The sequence below is a fragment of the Candida theae genome (genome assembly GCF_024610275.1).
Source record: "Candida theae strain CBS 12239 chromosome Unknown scaffold7, whole genome shotgun sequence".
Lineage (NCBI taxonomy): Eukaryota > Fungi > Ascomycota > Pichiomycetes > Serinales > Debaryomycetaceae > Lodderomyces > Lodderomyces theae.
Window position 1 is genome coordinate 253098 of NW_026261433.1, and position 18906 is coordinate 272003.

General features: G+C 41.0%; 10 protein-coding genes across 10 annotated transcripts; 6 read left to right on the forward strand and 4 right to left on the reverse strand. All coding sequences in view use genetic code 12, as the record gives it.

Moving 5' to 3' along the window:
- Positions 1-538: 538 nt before the first annotated feature.
- CLG1 (Clg1p) lies at positions 539-1084 on the reverse strand (the record flags this gene model as incomplete). The annotated part of the gene is made up of 1 exon (XM_051751626.1): positions 539-1084. One exon carries the CDS (start codon positions 1082-1084, stop codon positions 539-541), a length of 546 nt encoding a protein of 181 aa, XP_051609233.1.
- Positions 1085-1691: 607 nt separating this feature from the next.
- KGF57_002325 (CPD1) lies at positions 1692-3388 on the reverse strand (the record flags this gene model as incomplete). Its single annotated transcript, XM_051751627.1, has 2 exons — positions 1692-2470; positions 2686-3388. 2 exons carry the CDS (start codon positions 3386-3388, stop codon positions 1692-1694), a joined length of 1482 nt encoding a protein of 493 aa, XP_051609234.1.
- A 156-nt stretch (positions 3389-3544) lies between these two features.
- Positions 3545-4972, reverse strand: GCN5 (histone acetyltransferase; the record flags this gene model as incomplete). Its single annotated transcript, XM_051751628.1, has 1 exon — positions 3545-4972. The coding sequence occupies one exon, from the start codon at positions 4970-4972 to the stop codon at positions 3545-3547; it is 1428 nt and encodes a 475-aa protein (XP_051609235.1).
- Positions 4973-5213: 241 nt separating this feature from the next.
- NMD3 (ribosome-binding protein) lies at positions 5214-6749 on the forward strand (the record flags this gene model as incomplete). The annotated part of the gene is made up of 1 exon (XM_051751629.1): positions 5214-6749. One exon carries the CDS (start codon positions 5214-5216, stop codon positions 6747-6749), a length of 1536 nt encoding a protein of 511 aa, XP_051609236.1.
- Positions 6750-8239: 1490 nt separating this feature from the next.
- On the forward strand, positions 8240-10537 carry KGF57_002328 (uncharacterized protein; the record flags this gene model as incomplete). The annotated part of the gene is made up of 1 exon (XM_051751631.1): positions 8240-10537. One exon carries the CDS (start codon positions 8240-8242, stop codon positions 10535-10537), a length of 2298 nt encoding a protein of 765 aa, XP_051609237.1.
- Positions 10538-11719: 1182 nt separating this feature from the next.
- On the forward strand, positions 11720-13551 carry KGF57_002329 (serine/threonine protein kinase; the record flags this gene model as incomplete). Its single annotated transcript, XM_051751632.1, has 2 exons — positions 11720-12321; positions 12369-13551. 2 exons carry the CDS (start codon positions 11720-11722, stop codon positions 13549-13551), a joined length of 1785 nt encoding a protein of 594 aa, XP_051609238.1.
- Positions 13552-13854: 303 nt separating this feature from the next.
- CDC28 (cyclin-dependent serine/threonine-protein kinase) lies at positions 13855-14745 on the forward strand (the record flags this gene model as incomplete). Its single annotated transcript, XM_051751633.1, has 1 exon — positions 13855-14745. The coding sequence occupies one exon, from the start codon at positions 13855-13857 to the stop codon at positions 14743-14745; it is 891 nt and encodes a 296-aa protein (XP_051609239.1).
- A 46-nt stretch (positions 14746-14791) lies between these two features.
- KGF57_002331 (uncharacterized protein) lies at positions 14792-16120 on the reverse strand (the record flags this gene model as incomplete). The annotated part of the gene is made up of 1 exon (XM_051751634.1): positions 14792-16120. The coding sequence occupies one exon, from the start codon at positions 16118-16120 to the stop codon at positions 14792-14794; it is 1329 nt and encodes a 442-aa protein (XP_051609240.1).
- Positions 16121-16813: 693 nt separating this feature from the next.
- KGF57_002332 (uncharacterized protein) lies at positions 16814-17581 on the forward strand (the record flags this gene model as incomplete). The annotated part of the gene is made up of 1 exon (XM_051751635.1): positions 16814-17581. The coding sequence occupies one exon, from the start codon at positions 16814-16816 to the stop codon at positions 17579-17581; it is 768 nt and encodes a 255-aa protein (XP_051609241.1).
- Positions 17582-17726: 145 nt separating this feature from the next.
- Positions 17727-18782, forward strand: KGF57_002333 (ketoreductase; the record flags this gene model as incomplete). Its single annotated transcript, XM_051751636.1, has 1 exon — positions 17727-18782. One exon carries the CDS (start codon positions 17727-17729, stop codon positions 18780-18782), a length of 1056 nt encoding a protein of 351 aa, XP_051609242.1.
- Positions 18783-18906: the final 124 nt, after the last annotated feature.

The window sequence follows — 18906 nt, forward strand, 5'->3', positions numbered from 1 at the left end:
CAGTCAAGAGGTTTATAAGCAGTATGTCAGAAACCCACTTACCTTCCATTACACTTTAATCAATGCAAGCTTAATGTCAGAAACCTAAGACCACTTTATCTTGAAAAAAATCTGCAATAATTATAGTGAAATGATGTTGCAGCCTTATTCAAGAACTACACCAACTGATGGTATTATAGATACATGCTGATTATGGTTTATTGAGATTTGAGACTGCACGCGGGACTATGGGATAATAAATAGCGAGTTCTTAACTATGGAGTGTCTCGTATAGTGTGACAATTGTTATATGTGACGAATAGTTGGGTGATACCTTCAACTAGAGAGAATAGTGTTTACCAGAAGGAAAAAAAAGCAATACAAGGAGTATACATGTTTATACATAGTTACTCGTGGTGTTGGATTCATGAGGTTTGGGAATATAAATATGGGAATTTTGTTTCCAAATCTACATGAGTCTACAGTATAGAGAACTAATGATTATGAAACGATTAACGAATAACCAATTGTATAAAATAAAAGACAAGCTAGAAAAGAACTAATAAACGAAATAACAATTTCTTTGAATCCAAGTTTCCCAAAATTGTTCCAAAGCCAAAATTTCGGCTTCAAAGTTGACAACCGACAAGCCCCATTTTATATCCTCTAACCACTGCTTCTCCTCCCTGTTCAACTCTTCCACCGCAACGCCAGATGCAGTACTCCAGGATCTATTGGTGAATGTATTGTCATCATTAAACTTGTTGGCAAGAGCAAACCCAACAACAAGGTTGACCAAGCGAACATTGTAGGGGTAGCGGCGTTTTGTATAAATGATTCCAATGAGCACAGTGGAGATACTAAGACTGGTGGCTTTCAAGATCGCAGTCACAGATTGTGTGTCTATTCCAGGTAGTAAAGTTTGGATGAATAAAGCCATACTTTCTTCATATGATGGTGGTAATGGTGTTGCAGCAGCAGCAGTTGCTTGTTGAGTGTAAGTTTGTGGTGCGTAAAGCTCTTGGTGGTGGTGGTGGTGGTTGTAGTATGGGTCTTGAAATGGTTGTTGAGGTGGTGGTGGATAAGGCCAATGATAATGGGGCATGTAGGGTTGAGGGTAACATGGCACCACATCATAAGGGACGTGGTAGTTCATCGTCGTCGTGACTTGTGTAAAGAGACTTACTTAAAAGCTCTTCAAAGTGGAAATGGATGAAATGTGGTATGTGTGGCCTGAAGAAAGAAAAGAGAACAAACACACCCCCCATAGAATCTCATTTCAGAAAAAAAAATTTTTTTTTCCTTTTTTTTTTTTTGGTTCTTTTTGGGTTTTCGTTTGTTGTTGATAATTTTCATCATTACTTTTGAGCATTTGTACACGCACGATGAAAAAAAAAAGATGACACATAATCTTTCACAACAGAATTTACACCCAACAACGATTGCTGTTGTGAGACAATAGGGAAATTCTTTTCAACCAATGGGTTTATGAGAATGTAATATGTGGAACTATTAACTCAAGTTGGTATAGCATTATGGCTATTGTAGACACTTTTTTTTTTTAAGCAGAATGGAAAAGAAATTTATAGTAGTGGGGGCAATAGGATGACAATGAAAAGAGAAGAAATTTCGGTAAGAGCATCAGAGTGGACGTTACATATTTAGCAGAGCTTAAATATCGTAAATTCCTTCCAGTATACATTCTCCTTCCATTAAACATCCACACTTCCCAACACAATCCAATCTTGAACTTCTCCTTCACACAATACCAACTTGAAAACACCACTATCCCATCCGAGACTGTGATTGTGTAGATTTCCGGCATCAACATCTTCAATGCCGAGGTAATCGCTGATTCTTGTTTTGATGGTTAGCCACAACGCATTATCTATTGGCCAGATATTGCTGTAAACTAAGGATATATGTGGATCATACTCCTTTTCTGCCCACTCAGCTGCCTTGTAAGTGGCTCTCCTGCGAATCTCAGCTGTATCAAACTCCTTTGTCGTACTTTGCGATGCCTCTCTGCTATGCTTCTTCAGGGGTCTCCGCCTCACTGTGTTGCCCTGACCATCAGTGGTGTACAAATGTGGATTTTGTTTTTGATTCTCAGCTTCAATGTCGGCAGGAGCTATAACAAACACCTCTCTCATAATTTGAGCGAGTGATACCAAATTGGGGTCTTTCACCACTTCAAAGTATAGTTTTTGAAAGTATTTTCTTTGACTATTGATGTTTCCAATAGTCACGAGCTTGGTGTGATTTTTGGGCAAAGATTGCAACGCCACTACGCAAGCAGACAATACCTTATCAACATCGTCTTTTGTTTTGGATGGGTCATCGAGGTTGACACTGACATTGGTGGTTATTGTAATGTGTGGTTCAAATTTCGGTGGCAGACCGGGGAACAACGTATTAATGGAGCTACTCAATGTAGTTAGTTTGTCATGTATTTGAGAGTTTGGTCTTGGACAAAACCACAACGCAACACCTAATCCTTAATGTGGTTAGTATAAACTTGGATATTATGTATTGACACTGATGACGTACCCATTGTGATAGATAAGGAGAGAGGAGCATTCACTTGACAGGATTTTTACACCGAGAAAAGAAAAATTTATAAAATCTACTCTTTCTAATATTTACTACTTAAAACATCGGCGCCTTCTACGGCAGCAGAATCTACAAACCAGCTGACTTGCGTACCAGATGTAATATCAGTCACCAACTTCGATGGCAATTGACTCTTTGGGTCATTGAAAATCTCTTTCAAGATTGGTGCTTTTCCAGAACCTTGTGCTACAAACGCAATCGCAGTAGCACTCTCCAAGACCGGGAAAGTAATAGTAATTCTTCTTGGAGGTGGCTTGGGGGAATCGTTCACATATGATACCAATTGAGTCCTCTCATGTACAAGTTTGTGCCCCGGGAATAACGAGCATGTATGACCATCGGGACCGCAACCCAATAATATGACATCGAATTTGTGAGGTAAATGAGCTGCATACCTTTTGGCAATTTCTTTATCCTTTTCAATATCAGCGCCTTCAACTTGTCCGTCTTTACCAGTCAATAGCGATTCGTCAATTGTATGCACTGTAGGCTTGGCTGAGGAAAGGCTCTTGAGCACCATCTCGTTGAAAAGCCCATAATTGGAGTCCTTATGGTCCAATGGCACAAGTCTTTCGTCACTAAAGTACACTTGCCATTTGTCCCATTGAACCTCTGCCGCAATGTCTTGATTGTCAATCAATGCTTCTTTCAAAACTTTACCCAAGGAACCCCCTGAAATCGCAATGTTGAATGACCCATTGGCATTGATTGCTTCCTTCTGATGTTTGATAATGTATTTGCCAACCGCATCTGCGAGCTCAGCTTGCTCAGAGTAAGAATATACGTCAGCAGTCATTCTGGTGAAGGAAAAAGAAAAAAAAAAGGGTTTCAAGGAAAGCAACTTTTACTGATTGGTTTTTCCTTTCTTTTTTTTTTTTTTTTGTTTTCTTTTTTATTTTTGTTTTCTTTTGCGGTCGTTTTTCCGTAATCTCCGTTATAATAGAAAACTATTTCACTCTAAAAAATGGGAATACTCGGCGCTATCCTTTATCTTGTTATTCATAAACTTTTCCAATTTGTTGGCATTCTTGAAATACGTTGTGGACTCGCTATTATAAGACCGACAGTTCTTGAAAATCAACCTCGCATCATACAAAAACTGTTCAAACGATTCGTACTTGTCGTTTTCCAACTTCAGCTCCATTGTGGACAAATCCATTGGCTCTTTGATAACATCGTAGTAATCTGGTACTTCATCTTTGTTGACGGGTACCGCAAAGGGCCACGCGGAAGGATGATTCTGGATCTCTGAAAATAGTGTAACCATGAAATTATAATGAGGACCTCGTTTTGGTTTCTGAGCCAATTTATCCATCTCCTCCAGCCACCCCGCTTCAGTCAATCCAGGAATATCTTTATAGTCTAGAGTCACATTTCTGTTGGTTTTGAATATCTGAAGCCCTGGTCTAACAACGTTGGATTTCGACCGCAGTCGAATTTTTCTCTCAATTGCGGCCTTCTGTAGAAGAAGGATCTTTCCCAGGTCAAGGTATCGAAGAATAGACGGAAGCATTGAGCATTGCATCAACGTGCCACCTTCGTAATCCTTTATATATCCCATCCACACTGATTTGTCAAGTGTTATCTCTTTCGTGAACCCTTGCTTTTTGAAGTAGCCGATAGCATAGTTGTCTGCATAAGTTAAAAAATATTTGATGGGAGACGTCGCTCTAACATAGTCCTTCAAGTGATTCATCAAATGGGCACCGTATCCACGTACTTGCTCGGTTGATGAGATGGCACAAAATACAATCTCTGCAAACTCTCTATTATTGAAGGGCCTATAGGTTATACCACCAACCACAGTCAATGGCTTCCGGACAACAGCCATCGATAGATGTGAACGATCATAAACCAATCGAGATATATACTCACGCGGCATTTTTGGCAACTGCTTTTGGAAAATGTTCTTGAGGCCAGTCAAGACAATAAGACTATCCTTTGTGTTGTCGTTGTTTACCACTCTGAACTCAATTTTGCCTTCTTTTTCCTCAATTACCGAAGGTCGTTCTTTAAAGGTGTATATTTCTCCATCAAAGTTGAAGTTGGTTATTCGTTTCCGTTCTTCTTCTGCTTCATCATCCGCATCGTCTTCATCATCATCATCATCGTCTTCTTCTTCTTCTTCTCCTTCTTCTTCGCCGCCATTATCCCCACCATCGTTGTCGTTATTGTTATTGTTATCGTTATCGTTATCCTTCTCTGCCTCCTCTTTTGTCTCCTTCACTTTCTCTGCTTTATTTTTCGGAGGCTCCTCCTCATCCTCTTCTTTCACAGTTGGGGTATTCTCTTTTGACTCCAACTTTGTTTTCTTATTCAACGGTACATCATCTTCATCTTCATCATCTTCCACTCGTATTGTTCTTTTCTTATCAATCATGATTCGGATAACAAGCAAGCTGTATCAAGATCGTTGAGAATTGTTTTTTTTTGAAAAAAAAACCAAGAACAAAAAACAAAAAAACAACAACATCTGGTTATATGCAGTTGCAGAATTCAGTTGACACAAAACTACACACTATTTTTTTTTTTTCGTTCCCTTTTGCTGAGATGACTTCTCAAAAAAAAAAAAAACATCATTATTAATCAAGTTTGCCTTATTCTTTCTCCACCATACAAACATGTCGAATTATACTCAATTAACACCAGCAGATGCTGCTTCTGGTGGCCCAGTTGCAACCGTTCTTTGCTGCAACTGTGGTGTCCCCATGGACGGCTCACAAGGACTTGTGATGTGTTATGATTGTATCAAGTTAAATGTTGACATCACGGAGGGAATTCCAAGGGAGGCAAATGTATCGTTTTGCAGAAATTGTGAGAGATTCTTGCAGCCACCAGGGCAGTGGATCAGAGCCCAGCTTGAATCTAGAGAACTTCTTGCTCTTTGTCTCAGACGTCTAAAAGGGTTAAACAAGGTGAGATTGGTTGATGCATCATTCATATGGACAGAACCACATTCACGTAGAATTAGAGTGAAGCTTACAGTTCAAGGCGAGGCCATGGCCAACACTATTGTCCAGCAGACATTTGAGGTTGAGTATGTTGTTATTGCTATGCAGTGTCCTGACTGTGCAAAGTCATACACTACCAACACCTGGAGAGCAACTGTTCAAATTAGGCAAAAAGTGCCCCACAAGAGGACATTTTTGTATTTGGAACAGTTGATTTTGAAACACAATGCGCACATGGATACTGTGTCAATCCAAGAGACGAAGGATGGGTTGGATTTCTTTTATGCTCAAAAGAACCACGCAGCCAAAATGGTTGACTTCTTGACTGCAGTTGCTCCAGTGAAAGTAAAGAAATCAGAAGAACTTGTTAGTACGGATATACACTCAGGATCCTCAAGTTATAAATTTTCCTATTCGATTGAGATTGCACCCATTTGTCGTGACGATTTGGTGGTATTGCCTAAAAAATTGGCCCATTCTATGGGAAGCATTTCAAGATTGGTCTTGTGTAACAAGGTAAACAATGCCATGCAATTCATCGACTTTAATTCATTGCAAACGGCCGATTTATCGTCCCAAGTATATTGGAGATCACCATTCCCATCCTTATTGGATGCTACGCAATTGGTCGAGTTTGTTGTTTTGGATGTTGAGCCTACTGGTGATATTAAGGGAAAATACGTATTGGCTGATGTTGAAGTTAGTCGAGCTAGCGATCTAGGGTCCAATGATCAAACGTACTACGTTAGGACGCATTTGGGTGCTATTTTGCATCCAGGTGACTCTTGTCTTGGATACTACTTGACCAACTCGAATTTGAACTCAGAGCTTTGGGATACCTTGGACACTGACAACACGCCTGAAGTCGTTATCGTCAAGAAGCACTACGCCAGAAAATCAAAGAAGTCAAAGAACAGAAAATGGAAGTTGAAGAGAATGGCTAAGGAGCATAACGATATCATTGCCAATGACGACTCGAGACAAGCTAGACAAGAGCAAGAAAAGGCAGAGAGGGATTATGAGTTGTTCTTGCAAGAATTGGAAGAAGATGAAGAGTTGAGACAAACAATCAATATGTACAAGGCTGACGAAGGACAACCTCAAAAGGATGACGATGATATTGATGAAGATGAGGATGATGCACCAAGAATTGCTATTGATGAATTGCTTGACGAGCTTGATGATATGACGTTGAAAGATATGTAGCTATGTAAACCTTTATATATAGAAAAGATATAAAAACAAAAAAATAAAAAAAAAAAAAAAAGGAACTTTTATTTTTTAAAGGTCATCACACATAATGACTTTCCGTACATAAAACTCAGCCCTGGTCACACCTTTACCAATATGAATGACTAAACACATCTCTAAACTTCATATCTCAATACATGTATCCATACTCCTAGAATATTTTAGAAATTTCTAGTTGGTTGCAAACTCTTGATTTTGACTTTTTCTGACAAGGTCGTGTACCTTTACCAATTGTTGACGAGCCTTGAATTATATGTTTCAACAACCTCCACACTTAGGCGATGACGTAAAGTTCTTCGTTAGAATGGCAAGGAGCAGTAATTGAAGGTCCCAATTGTGGCGCTATATATCAGCCCAACCCATTTTTAGTTGTCTGAGAATTCGTCCAAGGATAATTGCGTTGCACGTGGGCAAATAGAGAAAAAACAATAAGCCAAGGGACGAAGTGATGGAAACAATAGGAGATGCAAATATGCCTGTTGTCAGTTGATGTCACAGGACTAAACACACGGCACATGACTTTGGAAAAACTGCATTGTTTGTTTTTACTTGGGTGGTGTTACTACATAGGCTATCAAGTAAATTGTCCTACCCCCCCCCATGTGGTCTACCAAAATTAAAATATATTCTTTTTTTTTTTTTATTGTGTACAATTTGCATTGTTTTTGTAACGATTGTCAAATCAAGGCACGTTGTCGTTGCAAATCCATATTACTTGCCTTCACTTTCTTTAGTAAAAGCATGTGATTCAAGATTCCCGTCCCAGGGATAGACCTAACTCTAGAACCTAAATCTGATGAAACCAATTCTTCCTTACTCTAATTGAACTGGGCTGCTCAGCGGCACGGTTGTTCTCTTCTCCCCAGACATTATATTTCGATCCCAAATTTCCTCAACACAAAAGCCAATTTCCTTCTTCATTTTTTTTTTTCTTTTTTTTTTTGGGCGCAATGTTTACTGTTTTGCAAATTACACAATGGCTTGAAAAATGAGACAAACATTGATCTGATAATATATCTATCAATAATCCACAGAATACTTTGGTGGTAACCAATTAGATTGATCTGGTGCTAACTGCTCCTCAAAAAAAAAAAGAAGAATGAGCTCTTCTCCCAGAAAGGCTTTAAGCAAAGGCAACTCGCCATGACAATGTTAAATTTTTTCAGGGTTTATCTTGATGTTGGAAAACCACTTTGGAACGTTGTCGAGGTTGCAAGTAACCCTCGAAACACAAAAGCTACAATGTATCAGACTCAATTTACCTACCTGATTTGCTGTTTTTACAATAACAGGCTAAATTAAGGTTATGATCCCATTGTTATATTCTTAATGCACTTTACTGCAAGCTTGGCATATGATTTCATCAAGTTCTTATATATATATATACAGTTCTGCTCGGGTGATGACAGCAAGCGCAATATGTGAATGCACTGCAATAAACAGCTATGATTTCAAGCTACTTCTTGCTCATTGCTACTTGGACGGTTTTAGCTTTTGCTGCCCCATTAAAAAGAAAGGATGACTCCTTCAACCCACTTGACCATGTAGACTTGTTTTACGGCACTGAGAATGGAGGAAACATGTTCCCTGGGGCTACTCGTCCTTTTGGAATGGCCAAAATAGGTGTAGATGTTTTGGATCCAAGCTTTGGTAATGCATACTCTGGTTACGCTCCGGGCGGGGAGATTAATGGTATTTCAATGATGCACGAAAGTGGTACTGGTGGTGCTCCGGAATATGGTGTCGTTTCTCAATTGCCGTTTACTGGGGAGTTCAATCCTGGAAAAGAGTTGACATTAGCAAGGGTGCAACATGATACAGCTCAAGTTGGTTACTACGGTGTCAATACAAGTGACGTTGATATAGAGGTTGTTGCAGGTGAGAGGTTTGGCATTTTGAAATACAACTACCGCAACTTGACTGAAGATTCCCAAATTCTAGTCAATGTTTCTCATCATTTAGGTGCTCCGGATAGACCTTGGTGGACACAGAGGTTCGTTAATGGCTCAATAGATGCAACAACTCAAGGTTACACTGGAGTTGCAACGTTTAAAGGAGGATGGGGAGACCAACTGGCTTGGAACATACACTTTTGCTGCAACTTTAGCACAGAAGCAACAACAATCGCAACATTTGACAACAATGGAACTACAAAATCAAGCCAATCAGTTCTGAAAGCATCCCAAGATAACTCATTCGGCGTTGTGTTCAACTTTGGCAAGGCTCTGGAAGTTACATCACAAGTTGGGATCTCTTTCATTTCGGCTGAAAGGGCTTGTTTCAACATCAACTATGACCATACCTTCAATTCCTTGCTAGAAGAAACACGAAAGACCTGGACTGAGGAGGTGTTCAACAAATTCGACTTGACTGGAGATTCCAACACGATTGACCAATTTTACACCAACTTGTATGGAACTCATTTGATCCCAACCAACAAAACCGGGGAAAACCCAAATGCAAATTGGCAGCCATCTGACACTTATTATGACGATTTTTTCACAATCTGGGACTCCTTTAGATGCTTGAACCCATTAATCAACATTGTCAACCCAACAAGAGGCTCGGAAATTGTCCAATCTTTGGTAAACATCTACAGAAATGAAGGCTGGACACCAGATGGTCGTTCGGCCAACCAAAATGGGCGTGTCCAAGGAGGAACCAACAGCGACGTGGTTATGGGGGATGCTGCTGTCAAGTCGATTGAAAATGTTGACTGGTCCGCTGCATATTCTGCAATGAAACACAATGCCGAAGTAGCACCTCCCTATTGGCATGATTCTTTCGCCCCAGACGCATCAACAAAGGAAGGACGTGGAGCCCTTCCAGACTGGTTAAAATACGGTTATGTGACCCGTAATTACACAAGATCAGTAAGCCGTACAATCGAATATGCTTATGATGATTTTGCCCTTAGTGTGGTTGCAAAACAATTAGGATATCAAGATGACCATGAAAAATATCTTGCCCGATCTGCCAATTGGCAAAAGATATGGAACAAAGACGCCACAGCTGATGGATACAACTATACTGGATTTGTTCAACCTCGGAATGCTGATGGAAGTTTCAATTCAACAAACTATGACCCGTTTTCATGTGGTGGTTGCTATTGGGGAGATGATGAATATGAGGGTAAGCCAGTTGAATATGGCTTTGCTGTGCCCCACGATATTGAAACTTTGCTTTCCCTTATTGGAAGCAACGAAACTTTCATTGAACGGATCAATGATTTGTACCCTTTGCATGGGAAACAAGTTGCTGATGTAGGTAATGAGCCCAGTTTTCTCACGCCTTTCTTGTTCAACTTTGTCAATCAACAGTACAGGTCAGTGGAATTGGTCAATTACATATTGAAGAATGATTTCAAGCAAGGAAGCAAAGGTTTGCCAGGGAATTCAGACGGAGGAGCAATGCAAGCTTGGGTTATTTTCAGCTTGATTGGCTTGTATCCAATAGCCGGAACCACCACTTACTTAATCACCTCCCCATCATTGAGCAGCATCAAATTGAAATTGGAAAATGGTGCAAATGTGCACATTTCAGCCAAAAAATTGTCCAATGAGAATATCTATGTCCAAAGTTTGAAAGTGAATGGCCAAGAATGGAACCAAAACTGGATTGATCATGATACATTGTTTGGCGAAAAAGGCGGGTCAATTGAGTTTCAATTGGGAAGTGATGCCAAGATTTGGGAGTCGGGCAATGCTCCACCAAGCTCTGGTCACTACACAGCTTCAGAGTAGATCTTTAGTTTAGAATTGAGAGTAGATTTTTACAATTTTTATTGGCTAGTGGTAACGCCAAACATTTAATTGATTTCATCGAGTACAGATTTGTTGCGGCGTCTTCAACTTGCTCACTGGAATGCTGTTTCGTAAAGAGGCTCTAAGAGGAGAAACTGTTGAGGAATTAACTTGATTGCAAATACGATTGCATCTGCAGACTATTTGGGCAACCCTAAATTGAAATTTTTTTCAACCAGTTGACGTTGTCAAGAAATTTTTGCAGCCTTTGACGCAAATACGTGCTTGTAGACTGCAAATGAACTCAGCTAACCTGTAGTAACAACACTTCATCTCTCCAAAGAATTGAAACGCCGCAATACTGGCTTACACTTTTCATACGCCTTTGCATTTCTTGCGGATTAATTGAGTACTTGATTGCGCATCAGCGTGATCCTTTTGGTATGACGCAAACTAGTTCATGTTTGTTTTGTATTAATTTTTTTAAGGAAGCAGTAATGATCGTGTTACTATTGATATAGCCTTCCTTCCACAAAATCAAGTGACCATTTAGTCGGGTAAACTCTGCCACTAGCTTGTGCCAAGCTCCAACACAAATAAGGAGGAATTATCTGTTTCCATTTTTATTCTTTTTAGCTAAGCCTGTGACTACTATTTCTGTTCCTATTTTTTGAAGGCTTAGTAATGTGATTCTCAGTGCAGTTATGTACACAGGGGGGCCATGCCTCCATAGAGAGGGTATCAAGCTGTTTATGCGTGACACCAAAGGTCATTGAGAGTCATGGATACTGATTGAGCTATGTGCAGGTGCCTGATTATTGTGAGCGGCACGAACATGTCAAGATAAATTTTAATAGTGAAACGTGTGGCAAAAACTGATCTACACTATGAGGGATTTTTTTTTTTTTTTGCACATAGTTGAGGTAATGAAAATTATAAATTATTATAATGAGCAGAGAGAAGAGAAAAGAGACACAAGCAACGTTACATAGTAATCATAATATTCTTAGACACAGTAACAAAATATTTCTAACACTCAATTTTCATTCCACACCTGTTGTTTTTACTTTTACAACCAACTTTACCCAAGAAACCATCCCCATTATACTACTAGAAACGGGTATCAGATTCCCACCCCATCTTTTTTGACACTTTCGTGTTAAACATCCCCTACTATCCACTATGACAGACTCTCCCGGACCCGGAAAACTTTCAAAATTGGGTAGATTGTTTGGCAAATCTCAAACAAACTTGCCAACAGTGCTGCAACAACTGGTCAACAGCAAGTCCAAGCTGCCTGCTGTTGGAGGAGAAAAACAAACTCAACATTCTAATTTAAACGAAACTACTTCACTGACGTTGTCAACTGCGTCTGATATCGAATCACCTCCACCACATCCAAATGAAGAGTACGATGACGTGTCTCCATTGCCCTTGAAACAACCTCAACCACGGCAACCGCATATTCCGTCACCACTAGCTCAAAACTCACAACAGCCAGCACCAGCAGCAGCAGCACTATACCAAGTGGACGAATCGTCGCCGAAGATAGCGACTAGAGCCGGATCTCAGTCACCTAACACGCCAGGCCGGGCTTCACCAAATGTGTCACGCTCATCATCTAGAAAAATGACGAGGCAGCCATCACTCAGCGTCAAGAACAATTCCACCACGTCCTTAAACTCTCTGCAGCAGCAGAACCAGTCAAGATTTGTCATGTTGGAAAATGGCCTCCATGAGCATCACTTACGAGCCATGAGACGTCATGAAAGCTTTCCAATATGGTCAAAGATTGGTTGGGTGCCAATAAGGTGAGGGACCAGGCCAAAAGCGCCGTGCCTGACATGGCTATGCAGCTTTCTTCATCAACACAGTTACAACAACAACAACAACAACAACAACAGCAAGCTGGCCCCAATAAGCCACCGACGCTATTTTCTAATTTGGTGACACAAGTAAAGAATCACACGAGTCCCTATCATCAACCGGGAACTATTTCTGAGATCAGTAATGCCAAGGTTGCTGAAGTTGGCGCTGGTGACGGTGCTGTTTCCGCTGCAGCTGCAGCTGCTGGACCCGATTGTCGTTCGTTTGTGGAAAAATATGGAAGGTGTCAAGAAGTCATTGGACGTGGTTCATTTGGAGTTGTGAGGATCTCTCATAAGAAGCTTGACCCTGCATCTTCGTCGGTTATTGCCGCAACTCCCGGAACTAATGGACAGGAAAAACTTTACGCAGTAAAAGAGTTCAAGAAGAAGCCAAATGAGAATGAGAAAAAGTACAATAGGCGGCTAACGTCAGAGTTTTGTATTTCATCATCACTAAAACATTTGAATATCATAGATACTTTGGATTTGCTAAAGGATGCCAAGGGCGAGTATTGTGAGGTTATGGAATTTTGCACAGGGGGTGACTTGTACACATTGATTATTGCGCTGGGTAAGCTAGAGTATGCCGAGGCTGATTGCTTCTTCAAACAGCTAATAAGAGGGGTAAACTATATGCATGATATGGGTGTCGCACATCGTGATCTAAAACCAGAGAATATACTATTGACGCAGAATGGTGTTTTGAAAATTACTGATTTTGGAAACTCCGAGTGCTTCAAGATGGCTTGGGAAGAGGAAGTGCAATTTTCCGATGGAGTATGTGGGTCGTCTCCTTATATTGCTCCCGAGGAATTCACACAAGATCTGTTTGATCCTCGTTGTGTTGATATTTGGGCATGTGGCGTCATTTACATGGCCATGAGAACAGGTCGTCAATTGTGGAAATTGGCAGATCCAAAGAAGGATGAGTTTTTTGAAGAGTACCTTATCAAGAGAAAAGAAGCTACTGGCTATGAGCCTATTGAGAGTTTGAAACGTGCTCGCTGTAGGAATGTTATATACTCAATCTTGGACCCAAAGCCAGAGAGAAGGATAACTGGGAAGCAGATATTAAACAGTGAATGGGGTAGAGAAATCAAGGTGTGTAATGCAGGAGAGGGAATTGCCGAAGTAGCAGCTGTGTAGTGTATAGACTGACGCGTAGTGAATTAAAACAACGCTAAAAAAAAAATAAAATATTCTGTCTGTTTGTGTTTAGCTTTTTTCTTCGTCAAGACATACCAGCCCTTTCAGGAAGTTCAACAAAAAGCGCAACTGCGGTTCAACGAAATACCACTCACTAAGCTTTACTTAGCTCCAGACACTCAGCTCCACTCATTCAACCAGCAAGAGCTTTCTTTTTCCTTGTTCTTTTCTAGTTTTTTATTTTTTTTTTTTTCTTTTTTATTTTCCTTTCATTCCAGATCTTACATCACCTAGCATACCGATATGGGAGAGTTATCCGATTACCAACGTCAGGAAAAAGTAGGAGAAGGGACATACGGAGTCGTTTACAAAGCTCTCGACACGAAGCACAACAACAGAATAGTTGCTCTCAAGAAAATCAGACTCGAATCAGAAGACGAAGGGGTGCCCTCAACTGCGATTCGAGAAATATCCCTATTGAAAGAAATGAAGGATGACAATATCGTGCGTCTATACGACATCATCCATTCCGACTCGCATAAATTGTACTTGGTGTTTGAGTTTTTGGACTTGGATTTGAAGAAATATATGGAATCCATCCCACCGCAATCCAATGCTGGCTTAGAACCACAGATGGTGAAACGATTCATGAACCAAATGATTCGCGGCATAAAGCATTGTCATGCGCATCGTGTCTTGCACCGGGATTTGAAACCGCAAAACTTGTTGATTAACAAAGAAGGTAATTTGAAATTGGCCGATTTCGGATTGGCCAGAGCCTTTGGTGTGCCCTTGAGAGCATACACCCATGAAGTTGTCACACTTTGGTATAGAGCACCAGAGATTTTGCTCGGTGGGAAGCAGTACTCGACTGGGGTGGATATGTGGTCAGTTGGCTGTATTTTTGCCGAAATGTGCAATAGGAAACCATTGTTTCCTGGCGATTCCGAAATTGATGAAATATTCCGTATTTTTAGAATCTTGGGTACGCCAAATGAAACAGTTTGGCCTGATGTCAACTACTTGCCTGATTTCAAACCCGGGTTCCCCCAGTGGAAAAAGCGGGATTTGAAGGAGTTTGTGCCTAGTTTGGATGATAATGGCATCGATTTATTAGAACAAATGTTGGTGTATGATCCAAGCAAGAGGATCAGTGCCAAGCGTGCACTTGTACACCCATATTTTGTAGATTAGAGTAGATACATAGAAGTGTCAATAAATGCTATGGGATTAAAAGGGGTTATACTTTCGACTGGAAGTAATTGTGCAACTTGTTGTAGAAATAAAGCAATAGTAGTAACAAAATGTATCGTATTTTAACTGGCTCGTCTTCGTTGTTCCCACATGGACGACGACGAGGAGGAGGAGAAGGAGGAGAAGGAGAAGGAGAAGCAGCTTCTTTTGTAAAAGGTTGTGGCTTTTCATAATAAGGGCTCGTTGGACTGTGTGGATGTGCATATTGAGACAAATTCTGACAAGACCCCGCTCTAGAAATTCTATAAGGTTCCATAAACGTTCCATCCTCATCAGAATCGAGTTCAAACATAGTAGGCGACACTTCCAGAGTGTTTGCCCTTGAAGGCGAGTTTTGAAAAGGTACACCACGTCGCTTGTGTTGCAAAGGAGAAACAAGTGCTGCATTTCGGTAAGACGCAGATCTCTGTCGGTGGATCGCAGCACGCAACAGCAGCCCACTCAATGTTTTAACCGGCGGTAGCTCGGTTGGGACTGAAATCACCTCACACAATTCACTAAAAGAAACCACCCTTTTCACACTTTTGACAGCCTTGACTTGAGCCTGAAGGTGACAGACTCGACCTTGCATGGTGTCTGAATTGTGCAACAACAATTTCAACAGTTGCGATGTGCATGAATTTGTTTGTTTGAGTTTCTCGATTCTATATGCTAATTTCGTAAAGGACTCGTTGACTTGTTGATGTAAATACGCAACCTCTTCCACTAGTTGTCTCAATGTTTGTCGAGTTTTACAATCAATGACAACATCCTTCCGTAACACACCATTCAAACAATGGTCGATATAGCATAGTCCGACAACATCATCATATGGCGAAGCTGCCAAAGTGGGAGGTTGCAGCAATGCAAGTGGAATAGGCACATACTTTATACACTCCATCAACGAAGACGTTTCATCTGAATCAGATCCATCTAAAGTTCCCTCAGGTACGGCCTCATCATTCGAACCCGGCAAAGACTCAGGCAGGTGCATTGTCATTTCCTCATGTGACAGAAACACCTTTTGATCTGAATCTGCGGGTGGAAGATTTAAAAGAGCACACGCTTCTGTTTTGGTTAATGCTTGTTGATCTTGGTACTTCTCAAGATCCTCGGTTGACATGGCAGAAAGAAGCGGATTCGTTAGCGGCTTTTCCGTGTTGTGATCTTGCTGCACCTTCATCAAATTCTGTGCTAGCTTTAGCAAATCTTGAGTTGGTAGACGGGATGTTTCGTCAGTATCAGAATCGCCCCACACTTGCTCAAACAAGGGTGATAACGTATCGACTCCCCGTTTACGTGGAGTGATTTCCGGGCTCGGAGGGGTGTAATTCATCAAAGAATACCAAAACGTGGCTGATTAATTCACTGTCAATGTGTCTCCTTGCAGTAACACAGCTGAACTGGATAAATATAAGCCTGCTCTTTTATCTCTTTGGCCTTTGATCCTTGTTTTATCTCGATATGTATCATGCAAAAGGGATATATTTTACAAAAAAACGTTTTGTAAATAGCAAAGTCTATTTTTTGTTTTTTATGTCTTTCTTTTTTTGTGTACATTTCGGTATGTACACGCCCTGGTCTTACTGTAATAGGAAATGTGATTGCAAAAATTCAAACAATAGGGCGTCACAGGTCGGTAATGGATAGCAAGGCGACCTATTTTCGCACTGACACCATTACACATGTGCCACGGACCAAACATACCACACAAAGGAGATTTATACTCACAAGATACCCAGGTCTATGTTTTTTCGTTGACTCTACCACTGGGTACCACCTACAATAGTGGTGCGCCTTTCTGTACGTTTCTATGCAGTCATCGTAGCTACTTCAAGCTCCAGCAACAACGATCAGTGGGCTTAATGGGACCTCTGCATAGCCTAGAACACTTCAATGTCGCAAGTAAGTGTCGTGTAAACTACTCTCACGACAAAAAAACAGATGACAAACAAGAAAAGAAAAAATAAAAAAAAAAAAAATAAAAAAAGAAAGTTACAAGTTGAACCGTGGCATCACTCAGTTCATCATGTCTTACGATTCATATAGAGGTGCAGCAGGTAGAGGAGGATCAGATAGAGGAAGCGGATATGGCGATGATTTCCACGGTCTGAGTAATTTCCAACGCGGTGGCGGTTTCAGAGGTAGAGGTGGAAGAAGAGGGGTGCCGTATCGTGGCGGACGTGGAGGTTACGGCGGAGGTTACAACTCACTGTACTACGGAAGCAACTATCGAGGCCGCGGTGGTTACTACAACAAGTACAGCAACCACAACAATCGCGACAATTGGAGTCGAGGAAGCTCGTACTCGGAGCAAGAGGAACAAGAAGAGCAACCAGAACACAGAGATGGTTCAGTAGAGCACGACGAGGAAGAGGGCGGACATTCGAGTCAAGATTTCTCTCATGGGCGTGGTGGTAGTGGCTACAGAGGAGGACTGTTTCGTGGAGGATACAAAAGTCGAAATGGAAGCACACATCACCTGGGTGAATACTACAAGTCAGGAGGCGTAGTGGATAAAAACTCTCGACATTATAAGGAGTTCCTACATGATACAAAGTTGAAGGAGTTTCAAAATCCATGGATAAATATTATGGGTATCACTGATGAAACAAGGCAGGCAAGTTTGGAGGAAAGCTACCATGAACAAGCTAAAGCTGATGAAACTATTCGAGATTTACAAAAGAGGAAGCTCAGGCTAGAAATGGCACTCTCAAGTTTGGAGAAACATGCCGCTAGAGAGGAGTTGCATGTACAGCTAACTAATGAGAAATTGGATGAATTTGTGTATATTTAAATAAAAGGTTGGGTAATACTACTCGTACGCGCTTTCCGTAGCTCAACAAAAGTACAAAAAAAAAAAATAAAGGGAAAAAAAGAGTAACCACGAAAAGGGATTACATTTCATCCTAACCTCCTACCCCCTCCCCCCCCCCCACATAATGTCCTCAATTGAAGATCTATTACAATCACTCCCAGATAATCGTGTTGTGTACTACACCTTGGTATTTGCCTTGCTCGTTGGTGTTTTCAAATTAACCACTTTCGTTCTCAGACTCGGATCCGTACTTGTTGACCTTTTCGTTGTACCTCCTGTTGACTTTGTCAAGTATGGTGCTCACAGTGGTAGGTGGGCCGTCGTCACTGGTGCGTCTGATGGAATTGGTAAAGAGTTTGCTTTGCAATTGGCCAAACGTGGGTTAGCCATTGTGTTGGTTTCCAGAACGAAATCCAAGTTGGAAGCAGTAGCTGAGGAAATTGCAACCAAGTACAAAGTCGATACTAAAATTGTTCCTTTCGATGCTGCACTGGATGATGAGGCTAACTACTTGGAATTGGAAAAGGCTGTTTACGACTTGCCAATTTCAGTCTTGATTAACAATGTTGGGCAATCGCACTCAATCCCGGTTCCATTCTTGGAAACTGACACCACTGAGTTGAGAAACATCATAACCATCAACAACACCGCCACTTTGAGAATCACCCAGGTTATTGCACCAATAATCAAAGCCACTGTCGAAAAATCACGCGGCAAAAATAGAGGTCTTATTTTGACCATGGGTTCATTTGGTGGATTGTTGCCTACTCCTTACTTGGCTGTCTACTCCGGATCAAAAGCATTTTTACAACAATGGTCCAATGCATTAGCTGGTGAGTTGAGTGCTGATGGAATAGACGTTGAGTTGGTCATTTCATACTTGGTTACATCAGCTATGTCCAAGATCAGACGTTCCTCTTTGACAATCCCCAACGCAAAGGACTTTGTAGCATCTGCTTTGAAAGGGATTGGTCGTAGAGGTGGTGCTCAAGAGAGATATGCAACTAGCACTCCGTTCTGGACTCACGCTTTGATGCATTTTGGAATTGACAATACTGTGGGTGTTTACTCCAAGATTGCCAACCAACTTAATCTCAGCATGCACCAGTCAATCAGACAAAGAGCGTTGAGAAAGAAGGCCAAAGCTGCCGCTTCAATAAGTGCTGAAAAGAATGATTGAGAAATGTGTGTATCACGTGTATAGATAGATAAGAATATTCTAGAAATGTGATGAATGTTCTCGATCAAAAGCGACGGAACGTAAAAAAAAAATAATAATAAAAAAAAAGGAAAAAAACGCTGAT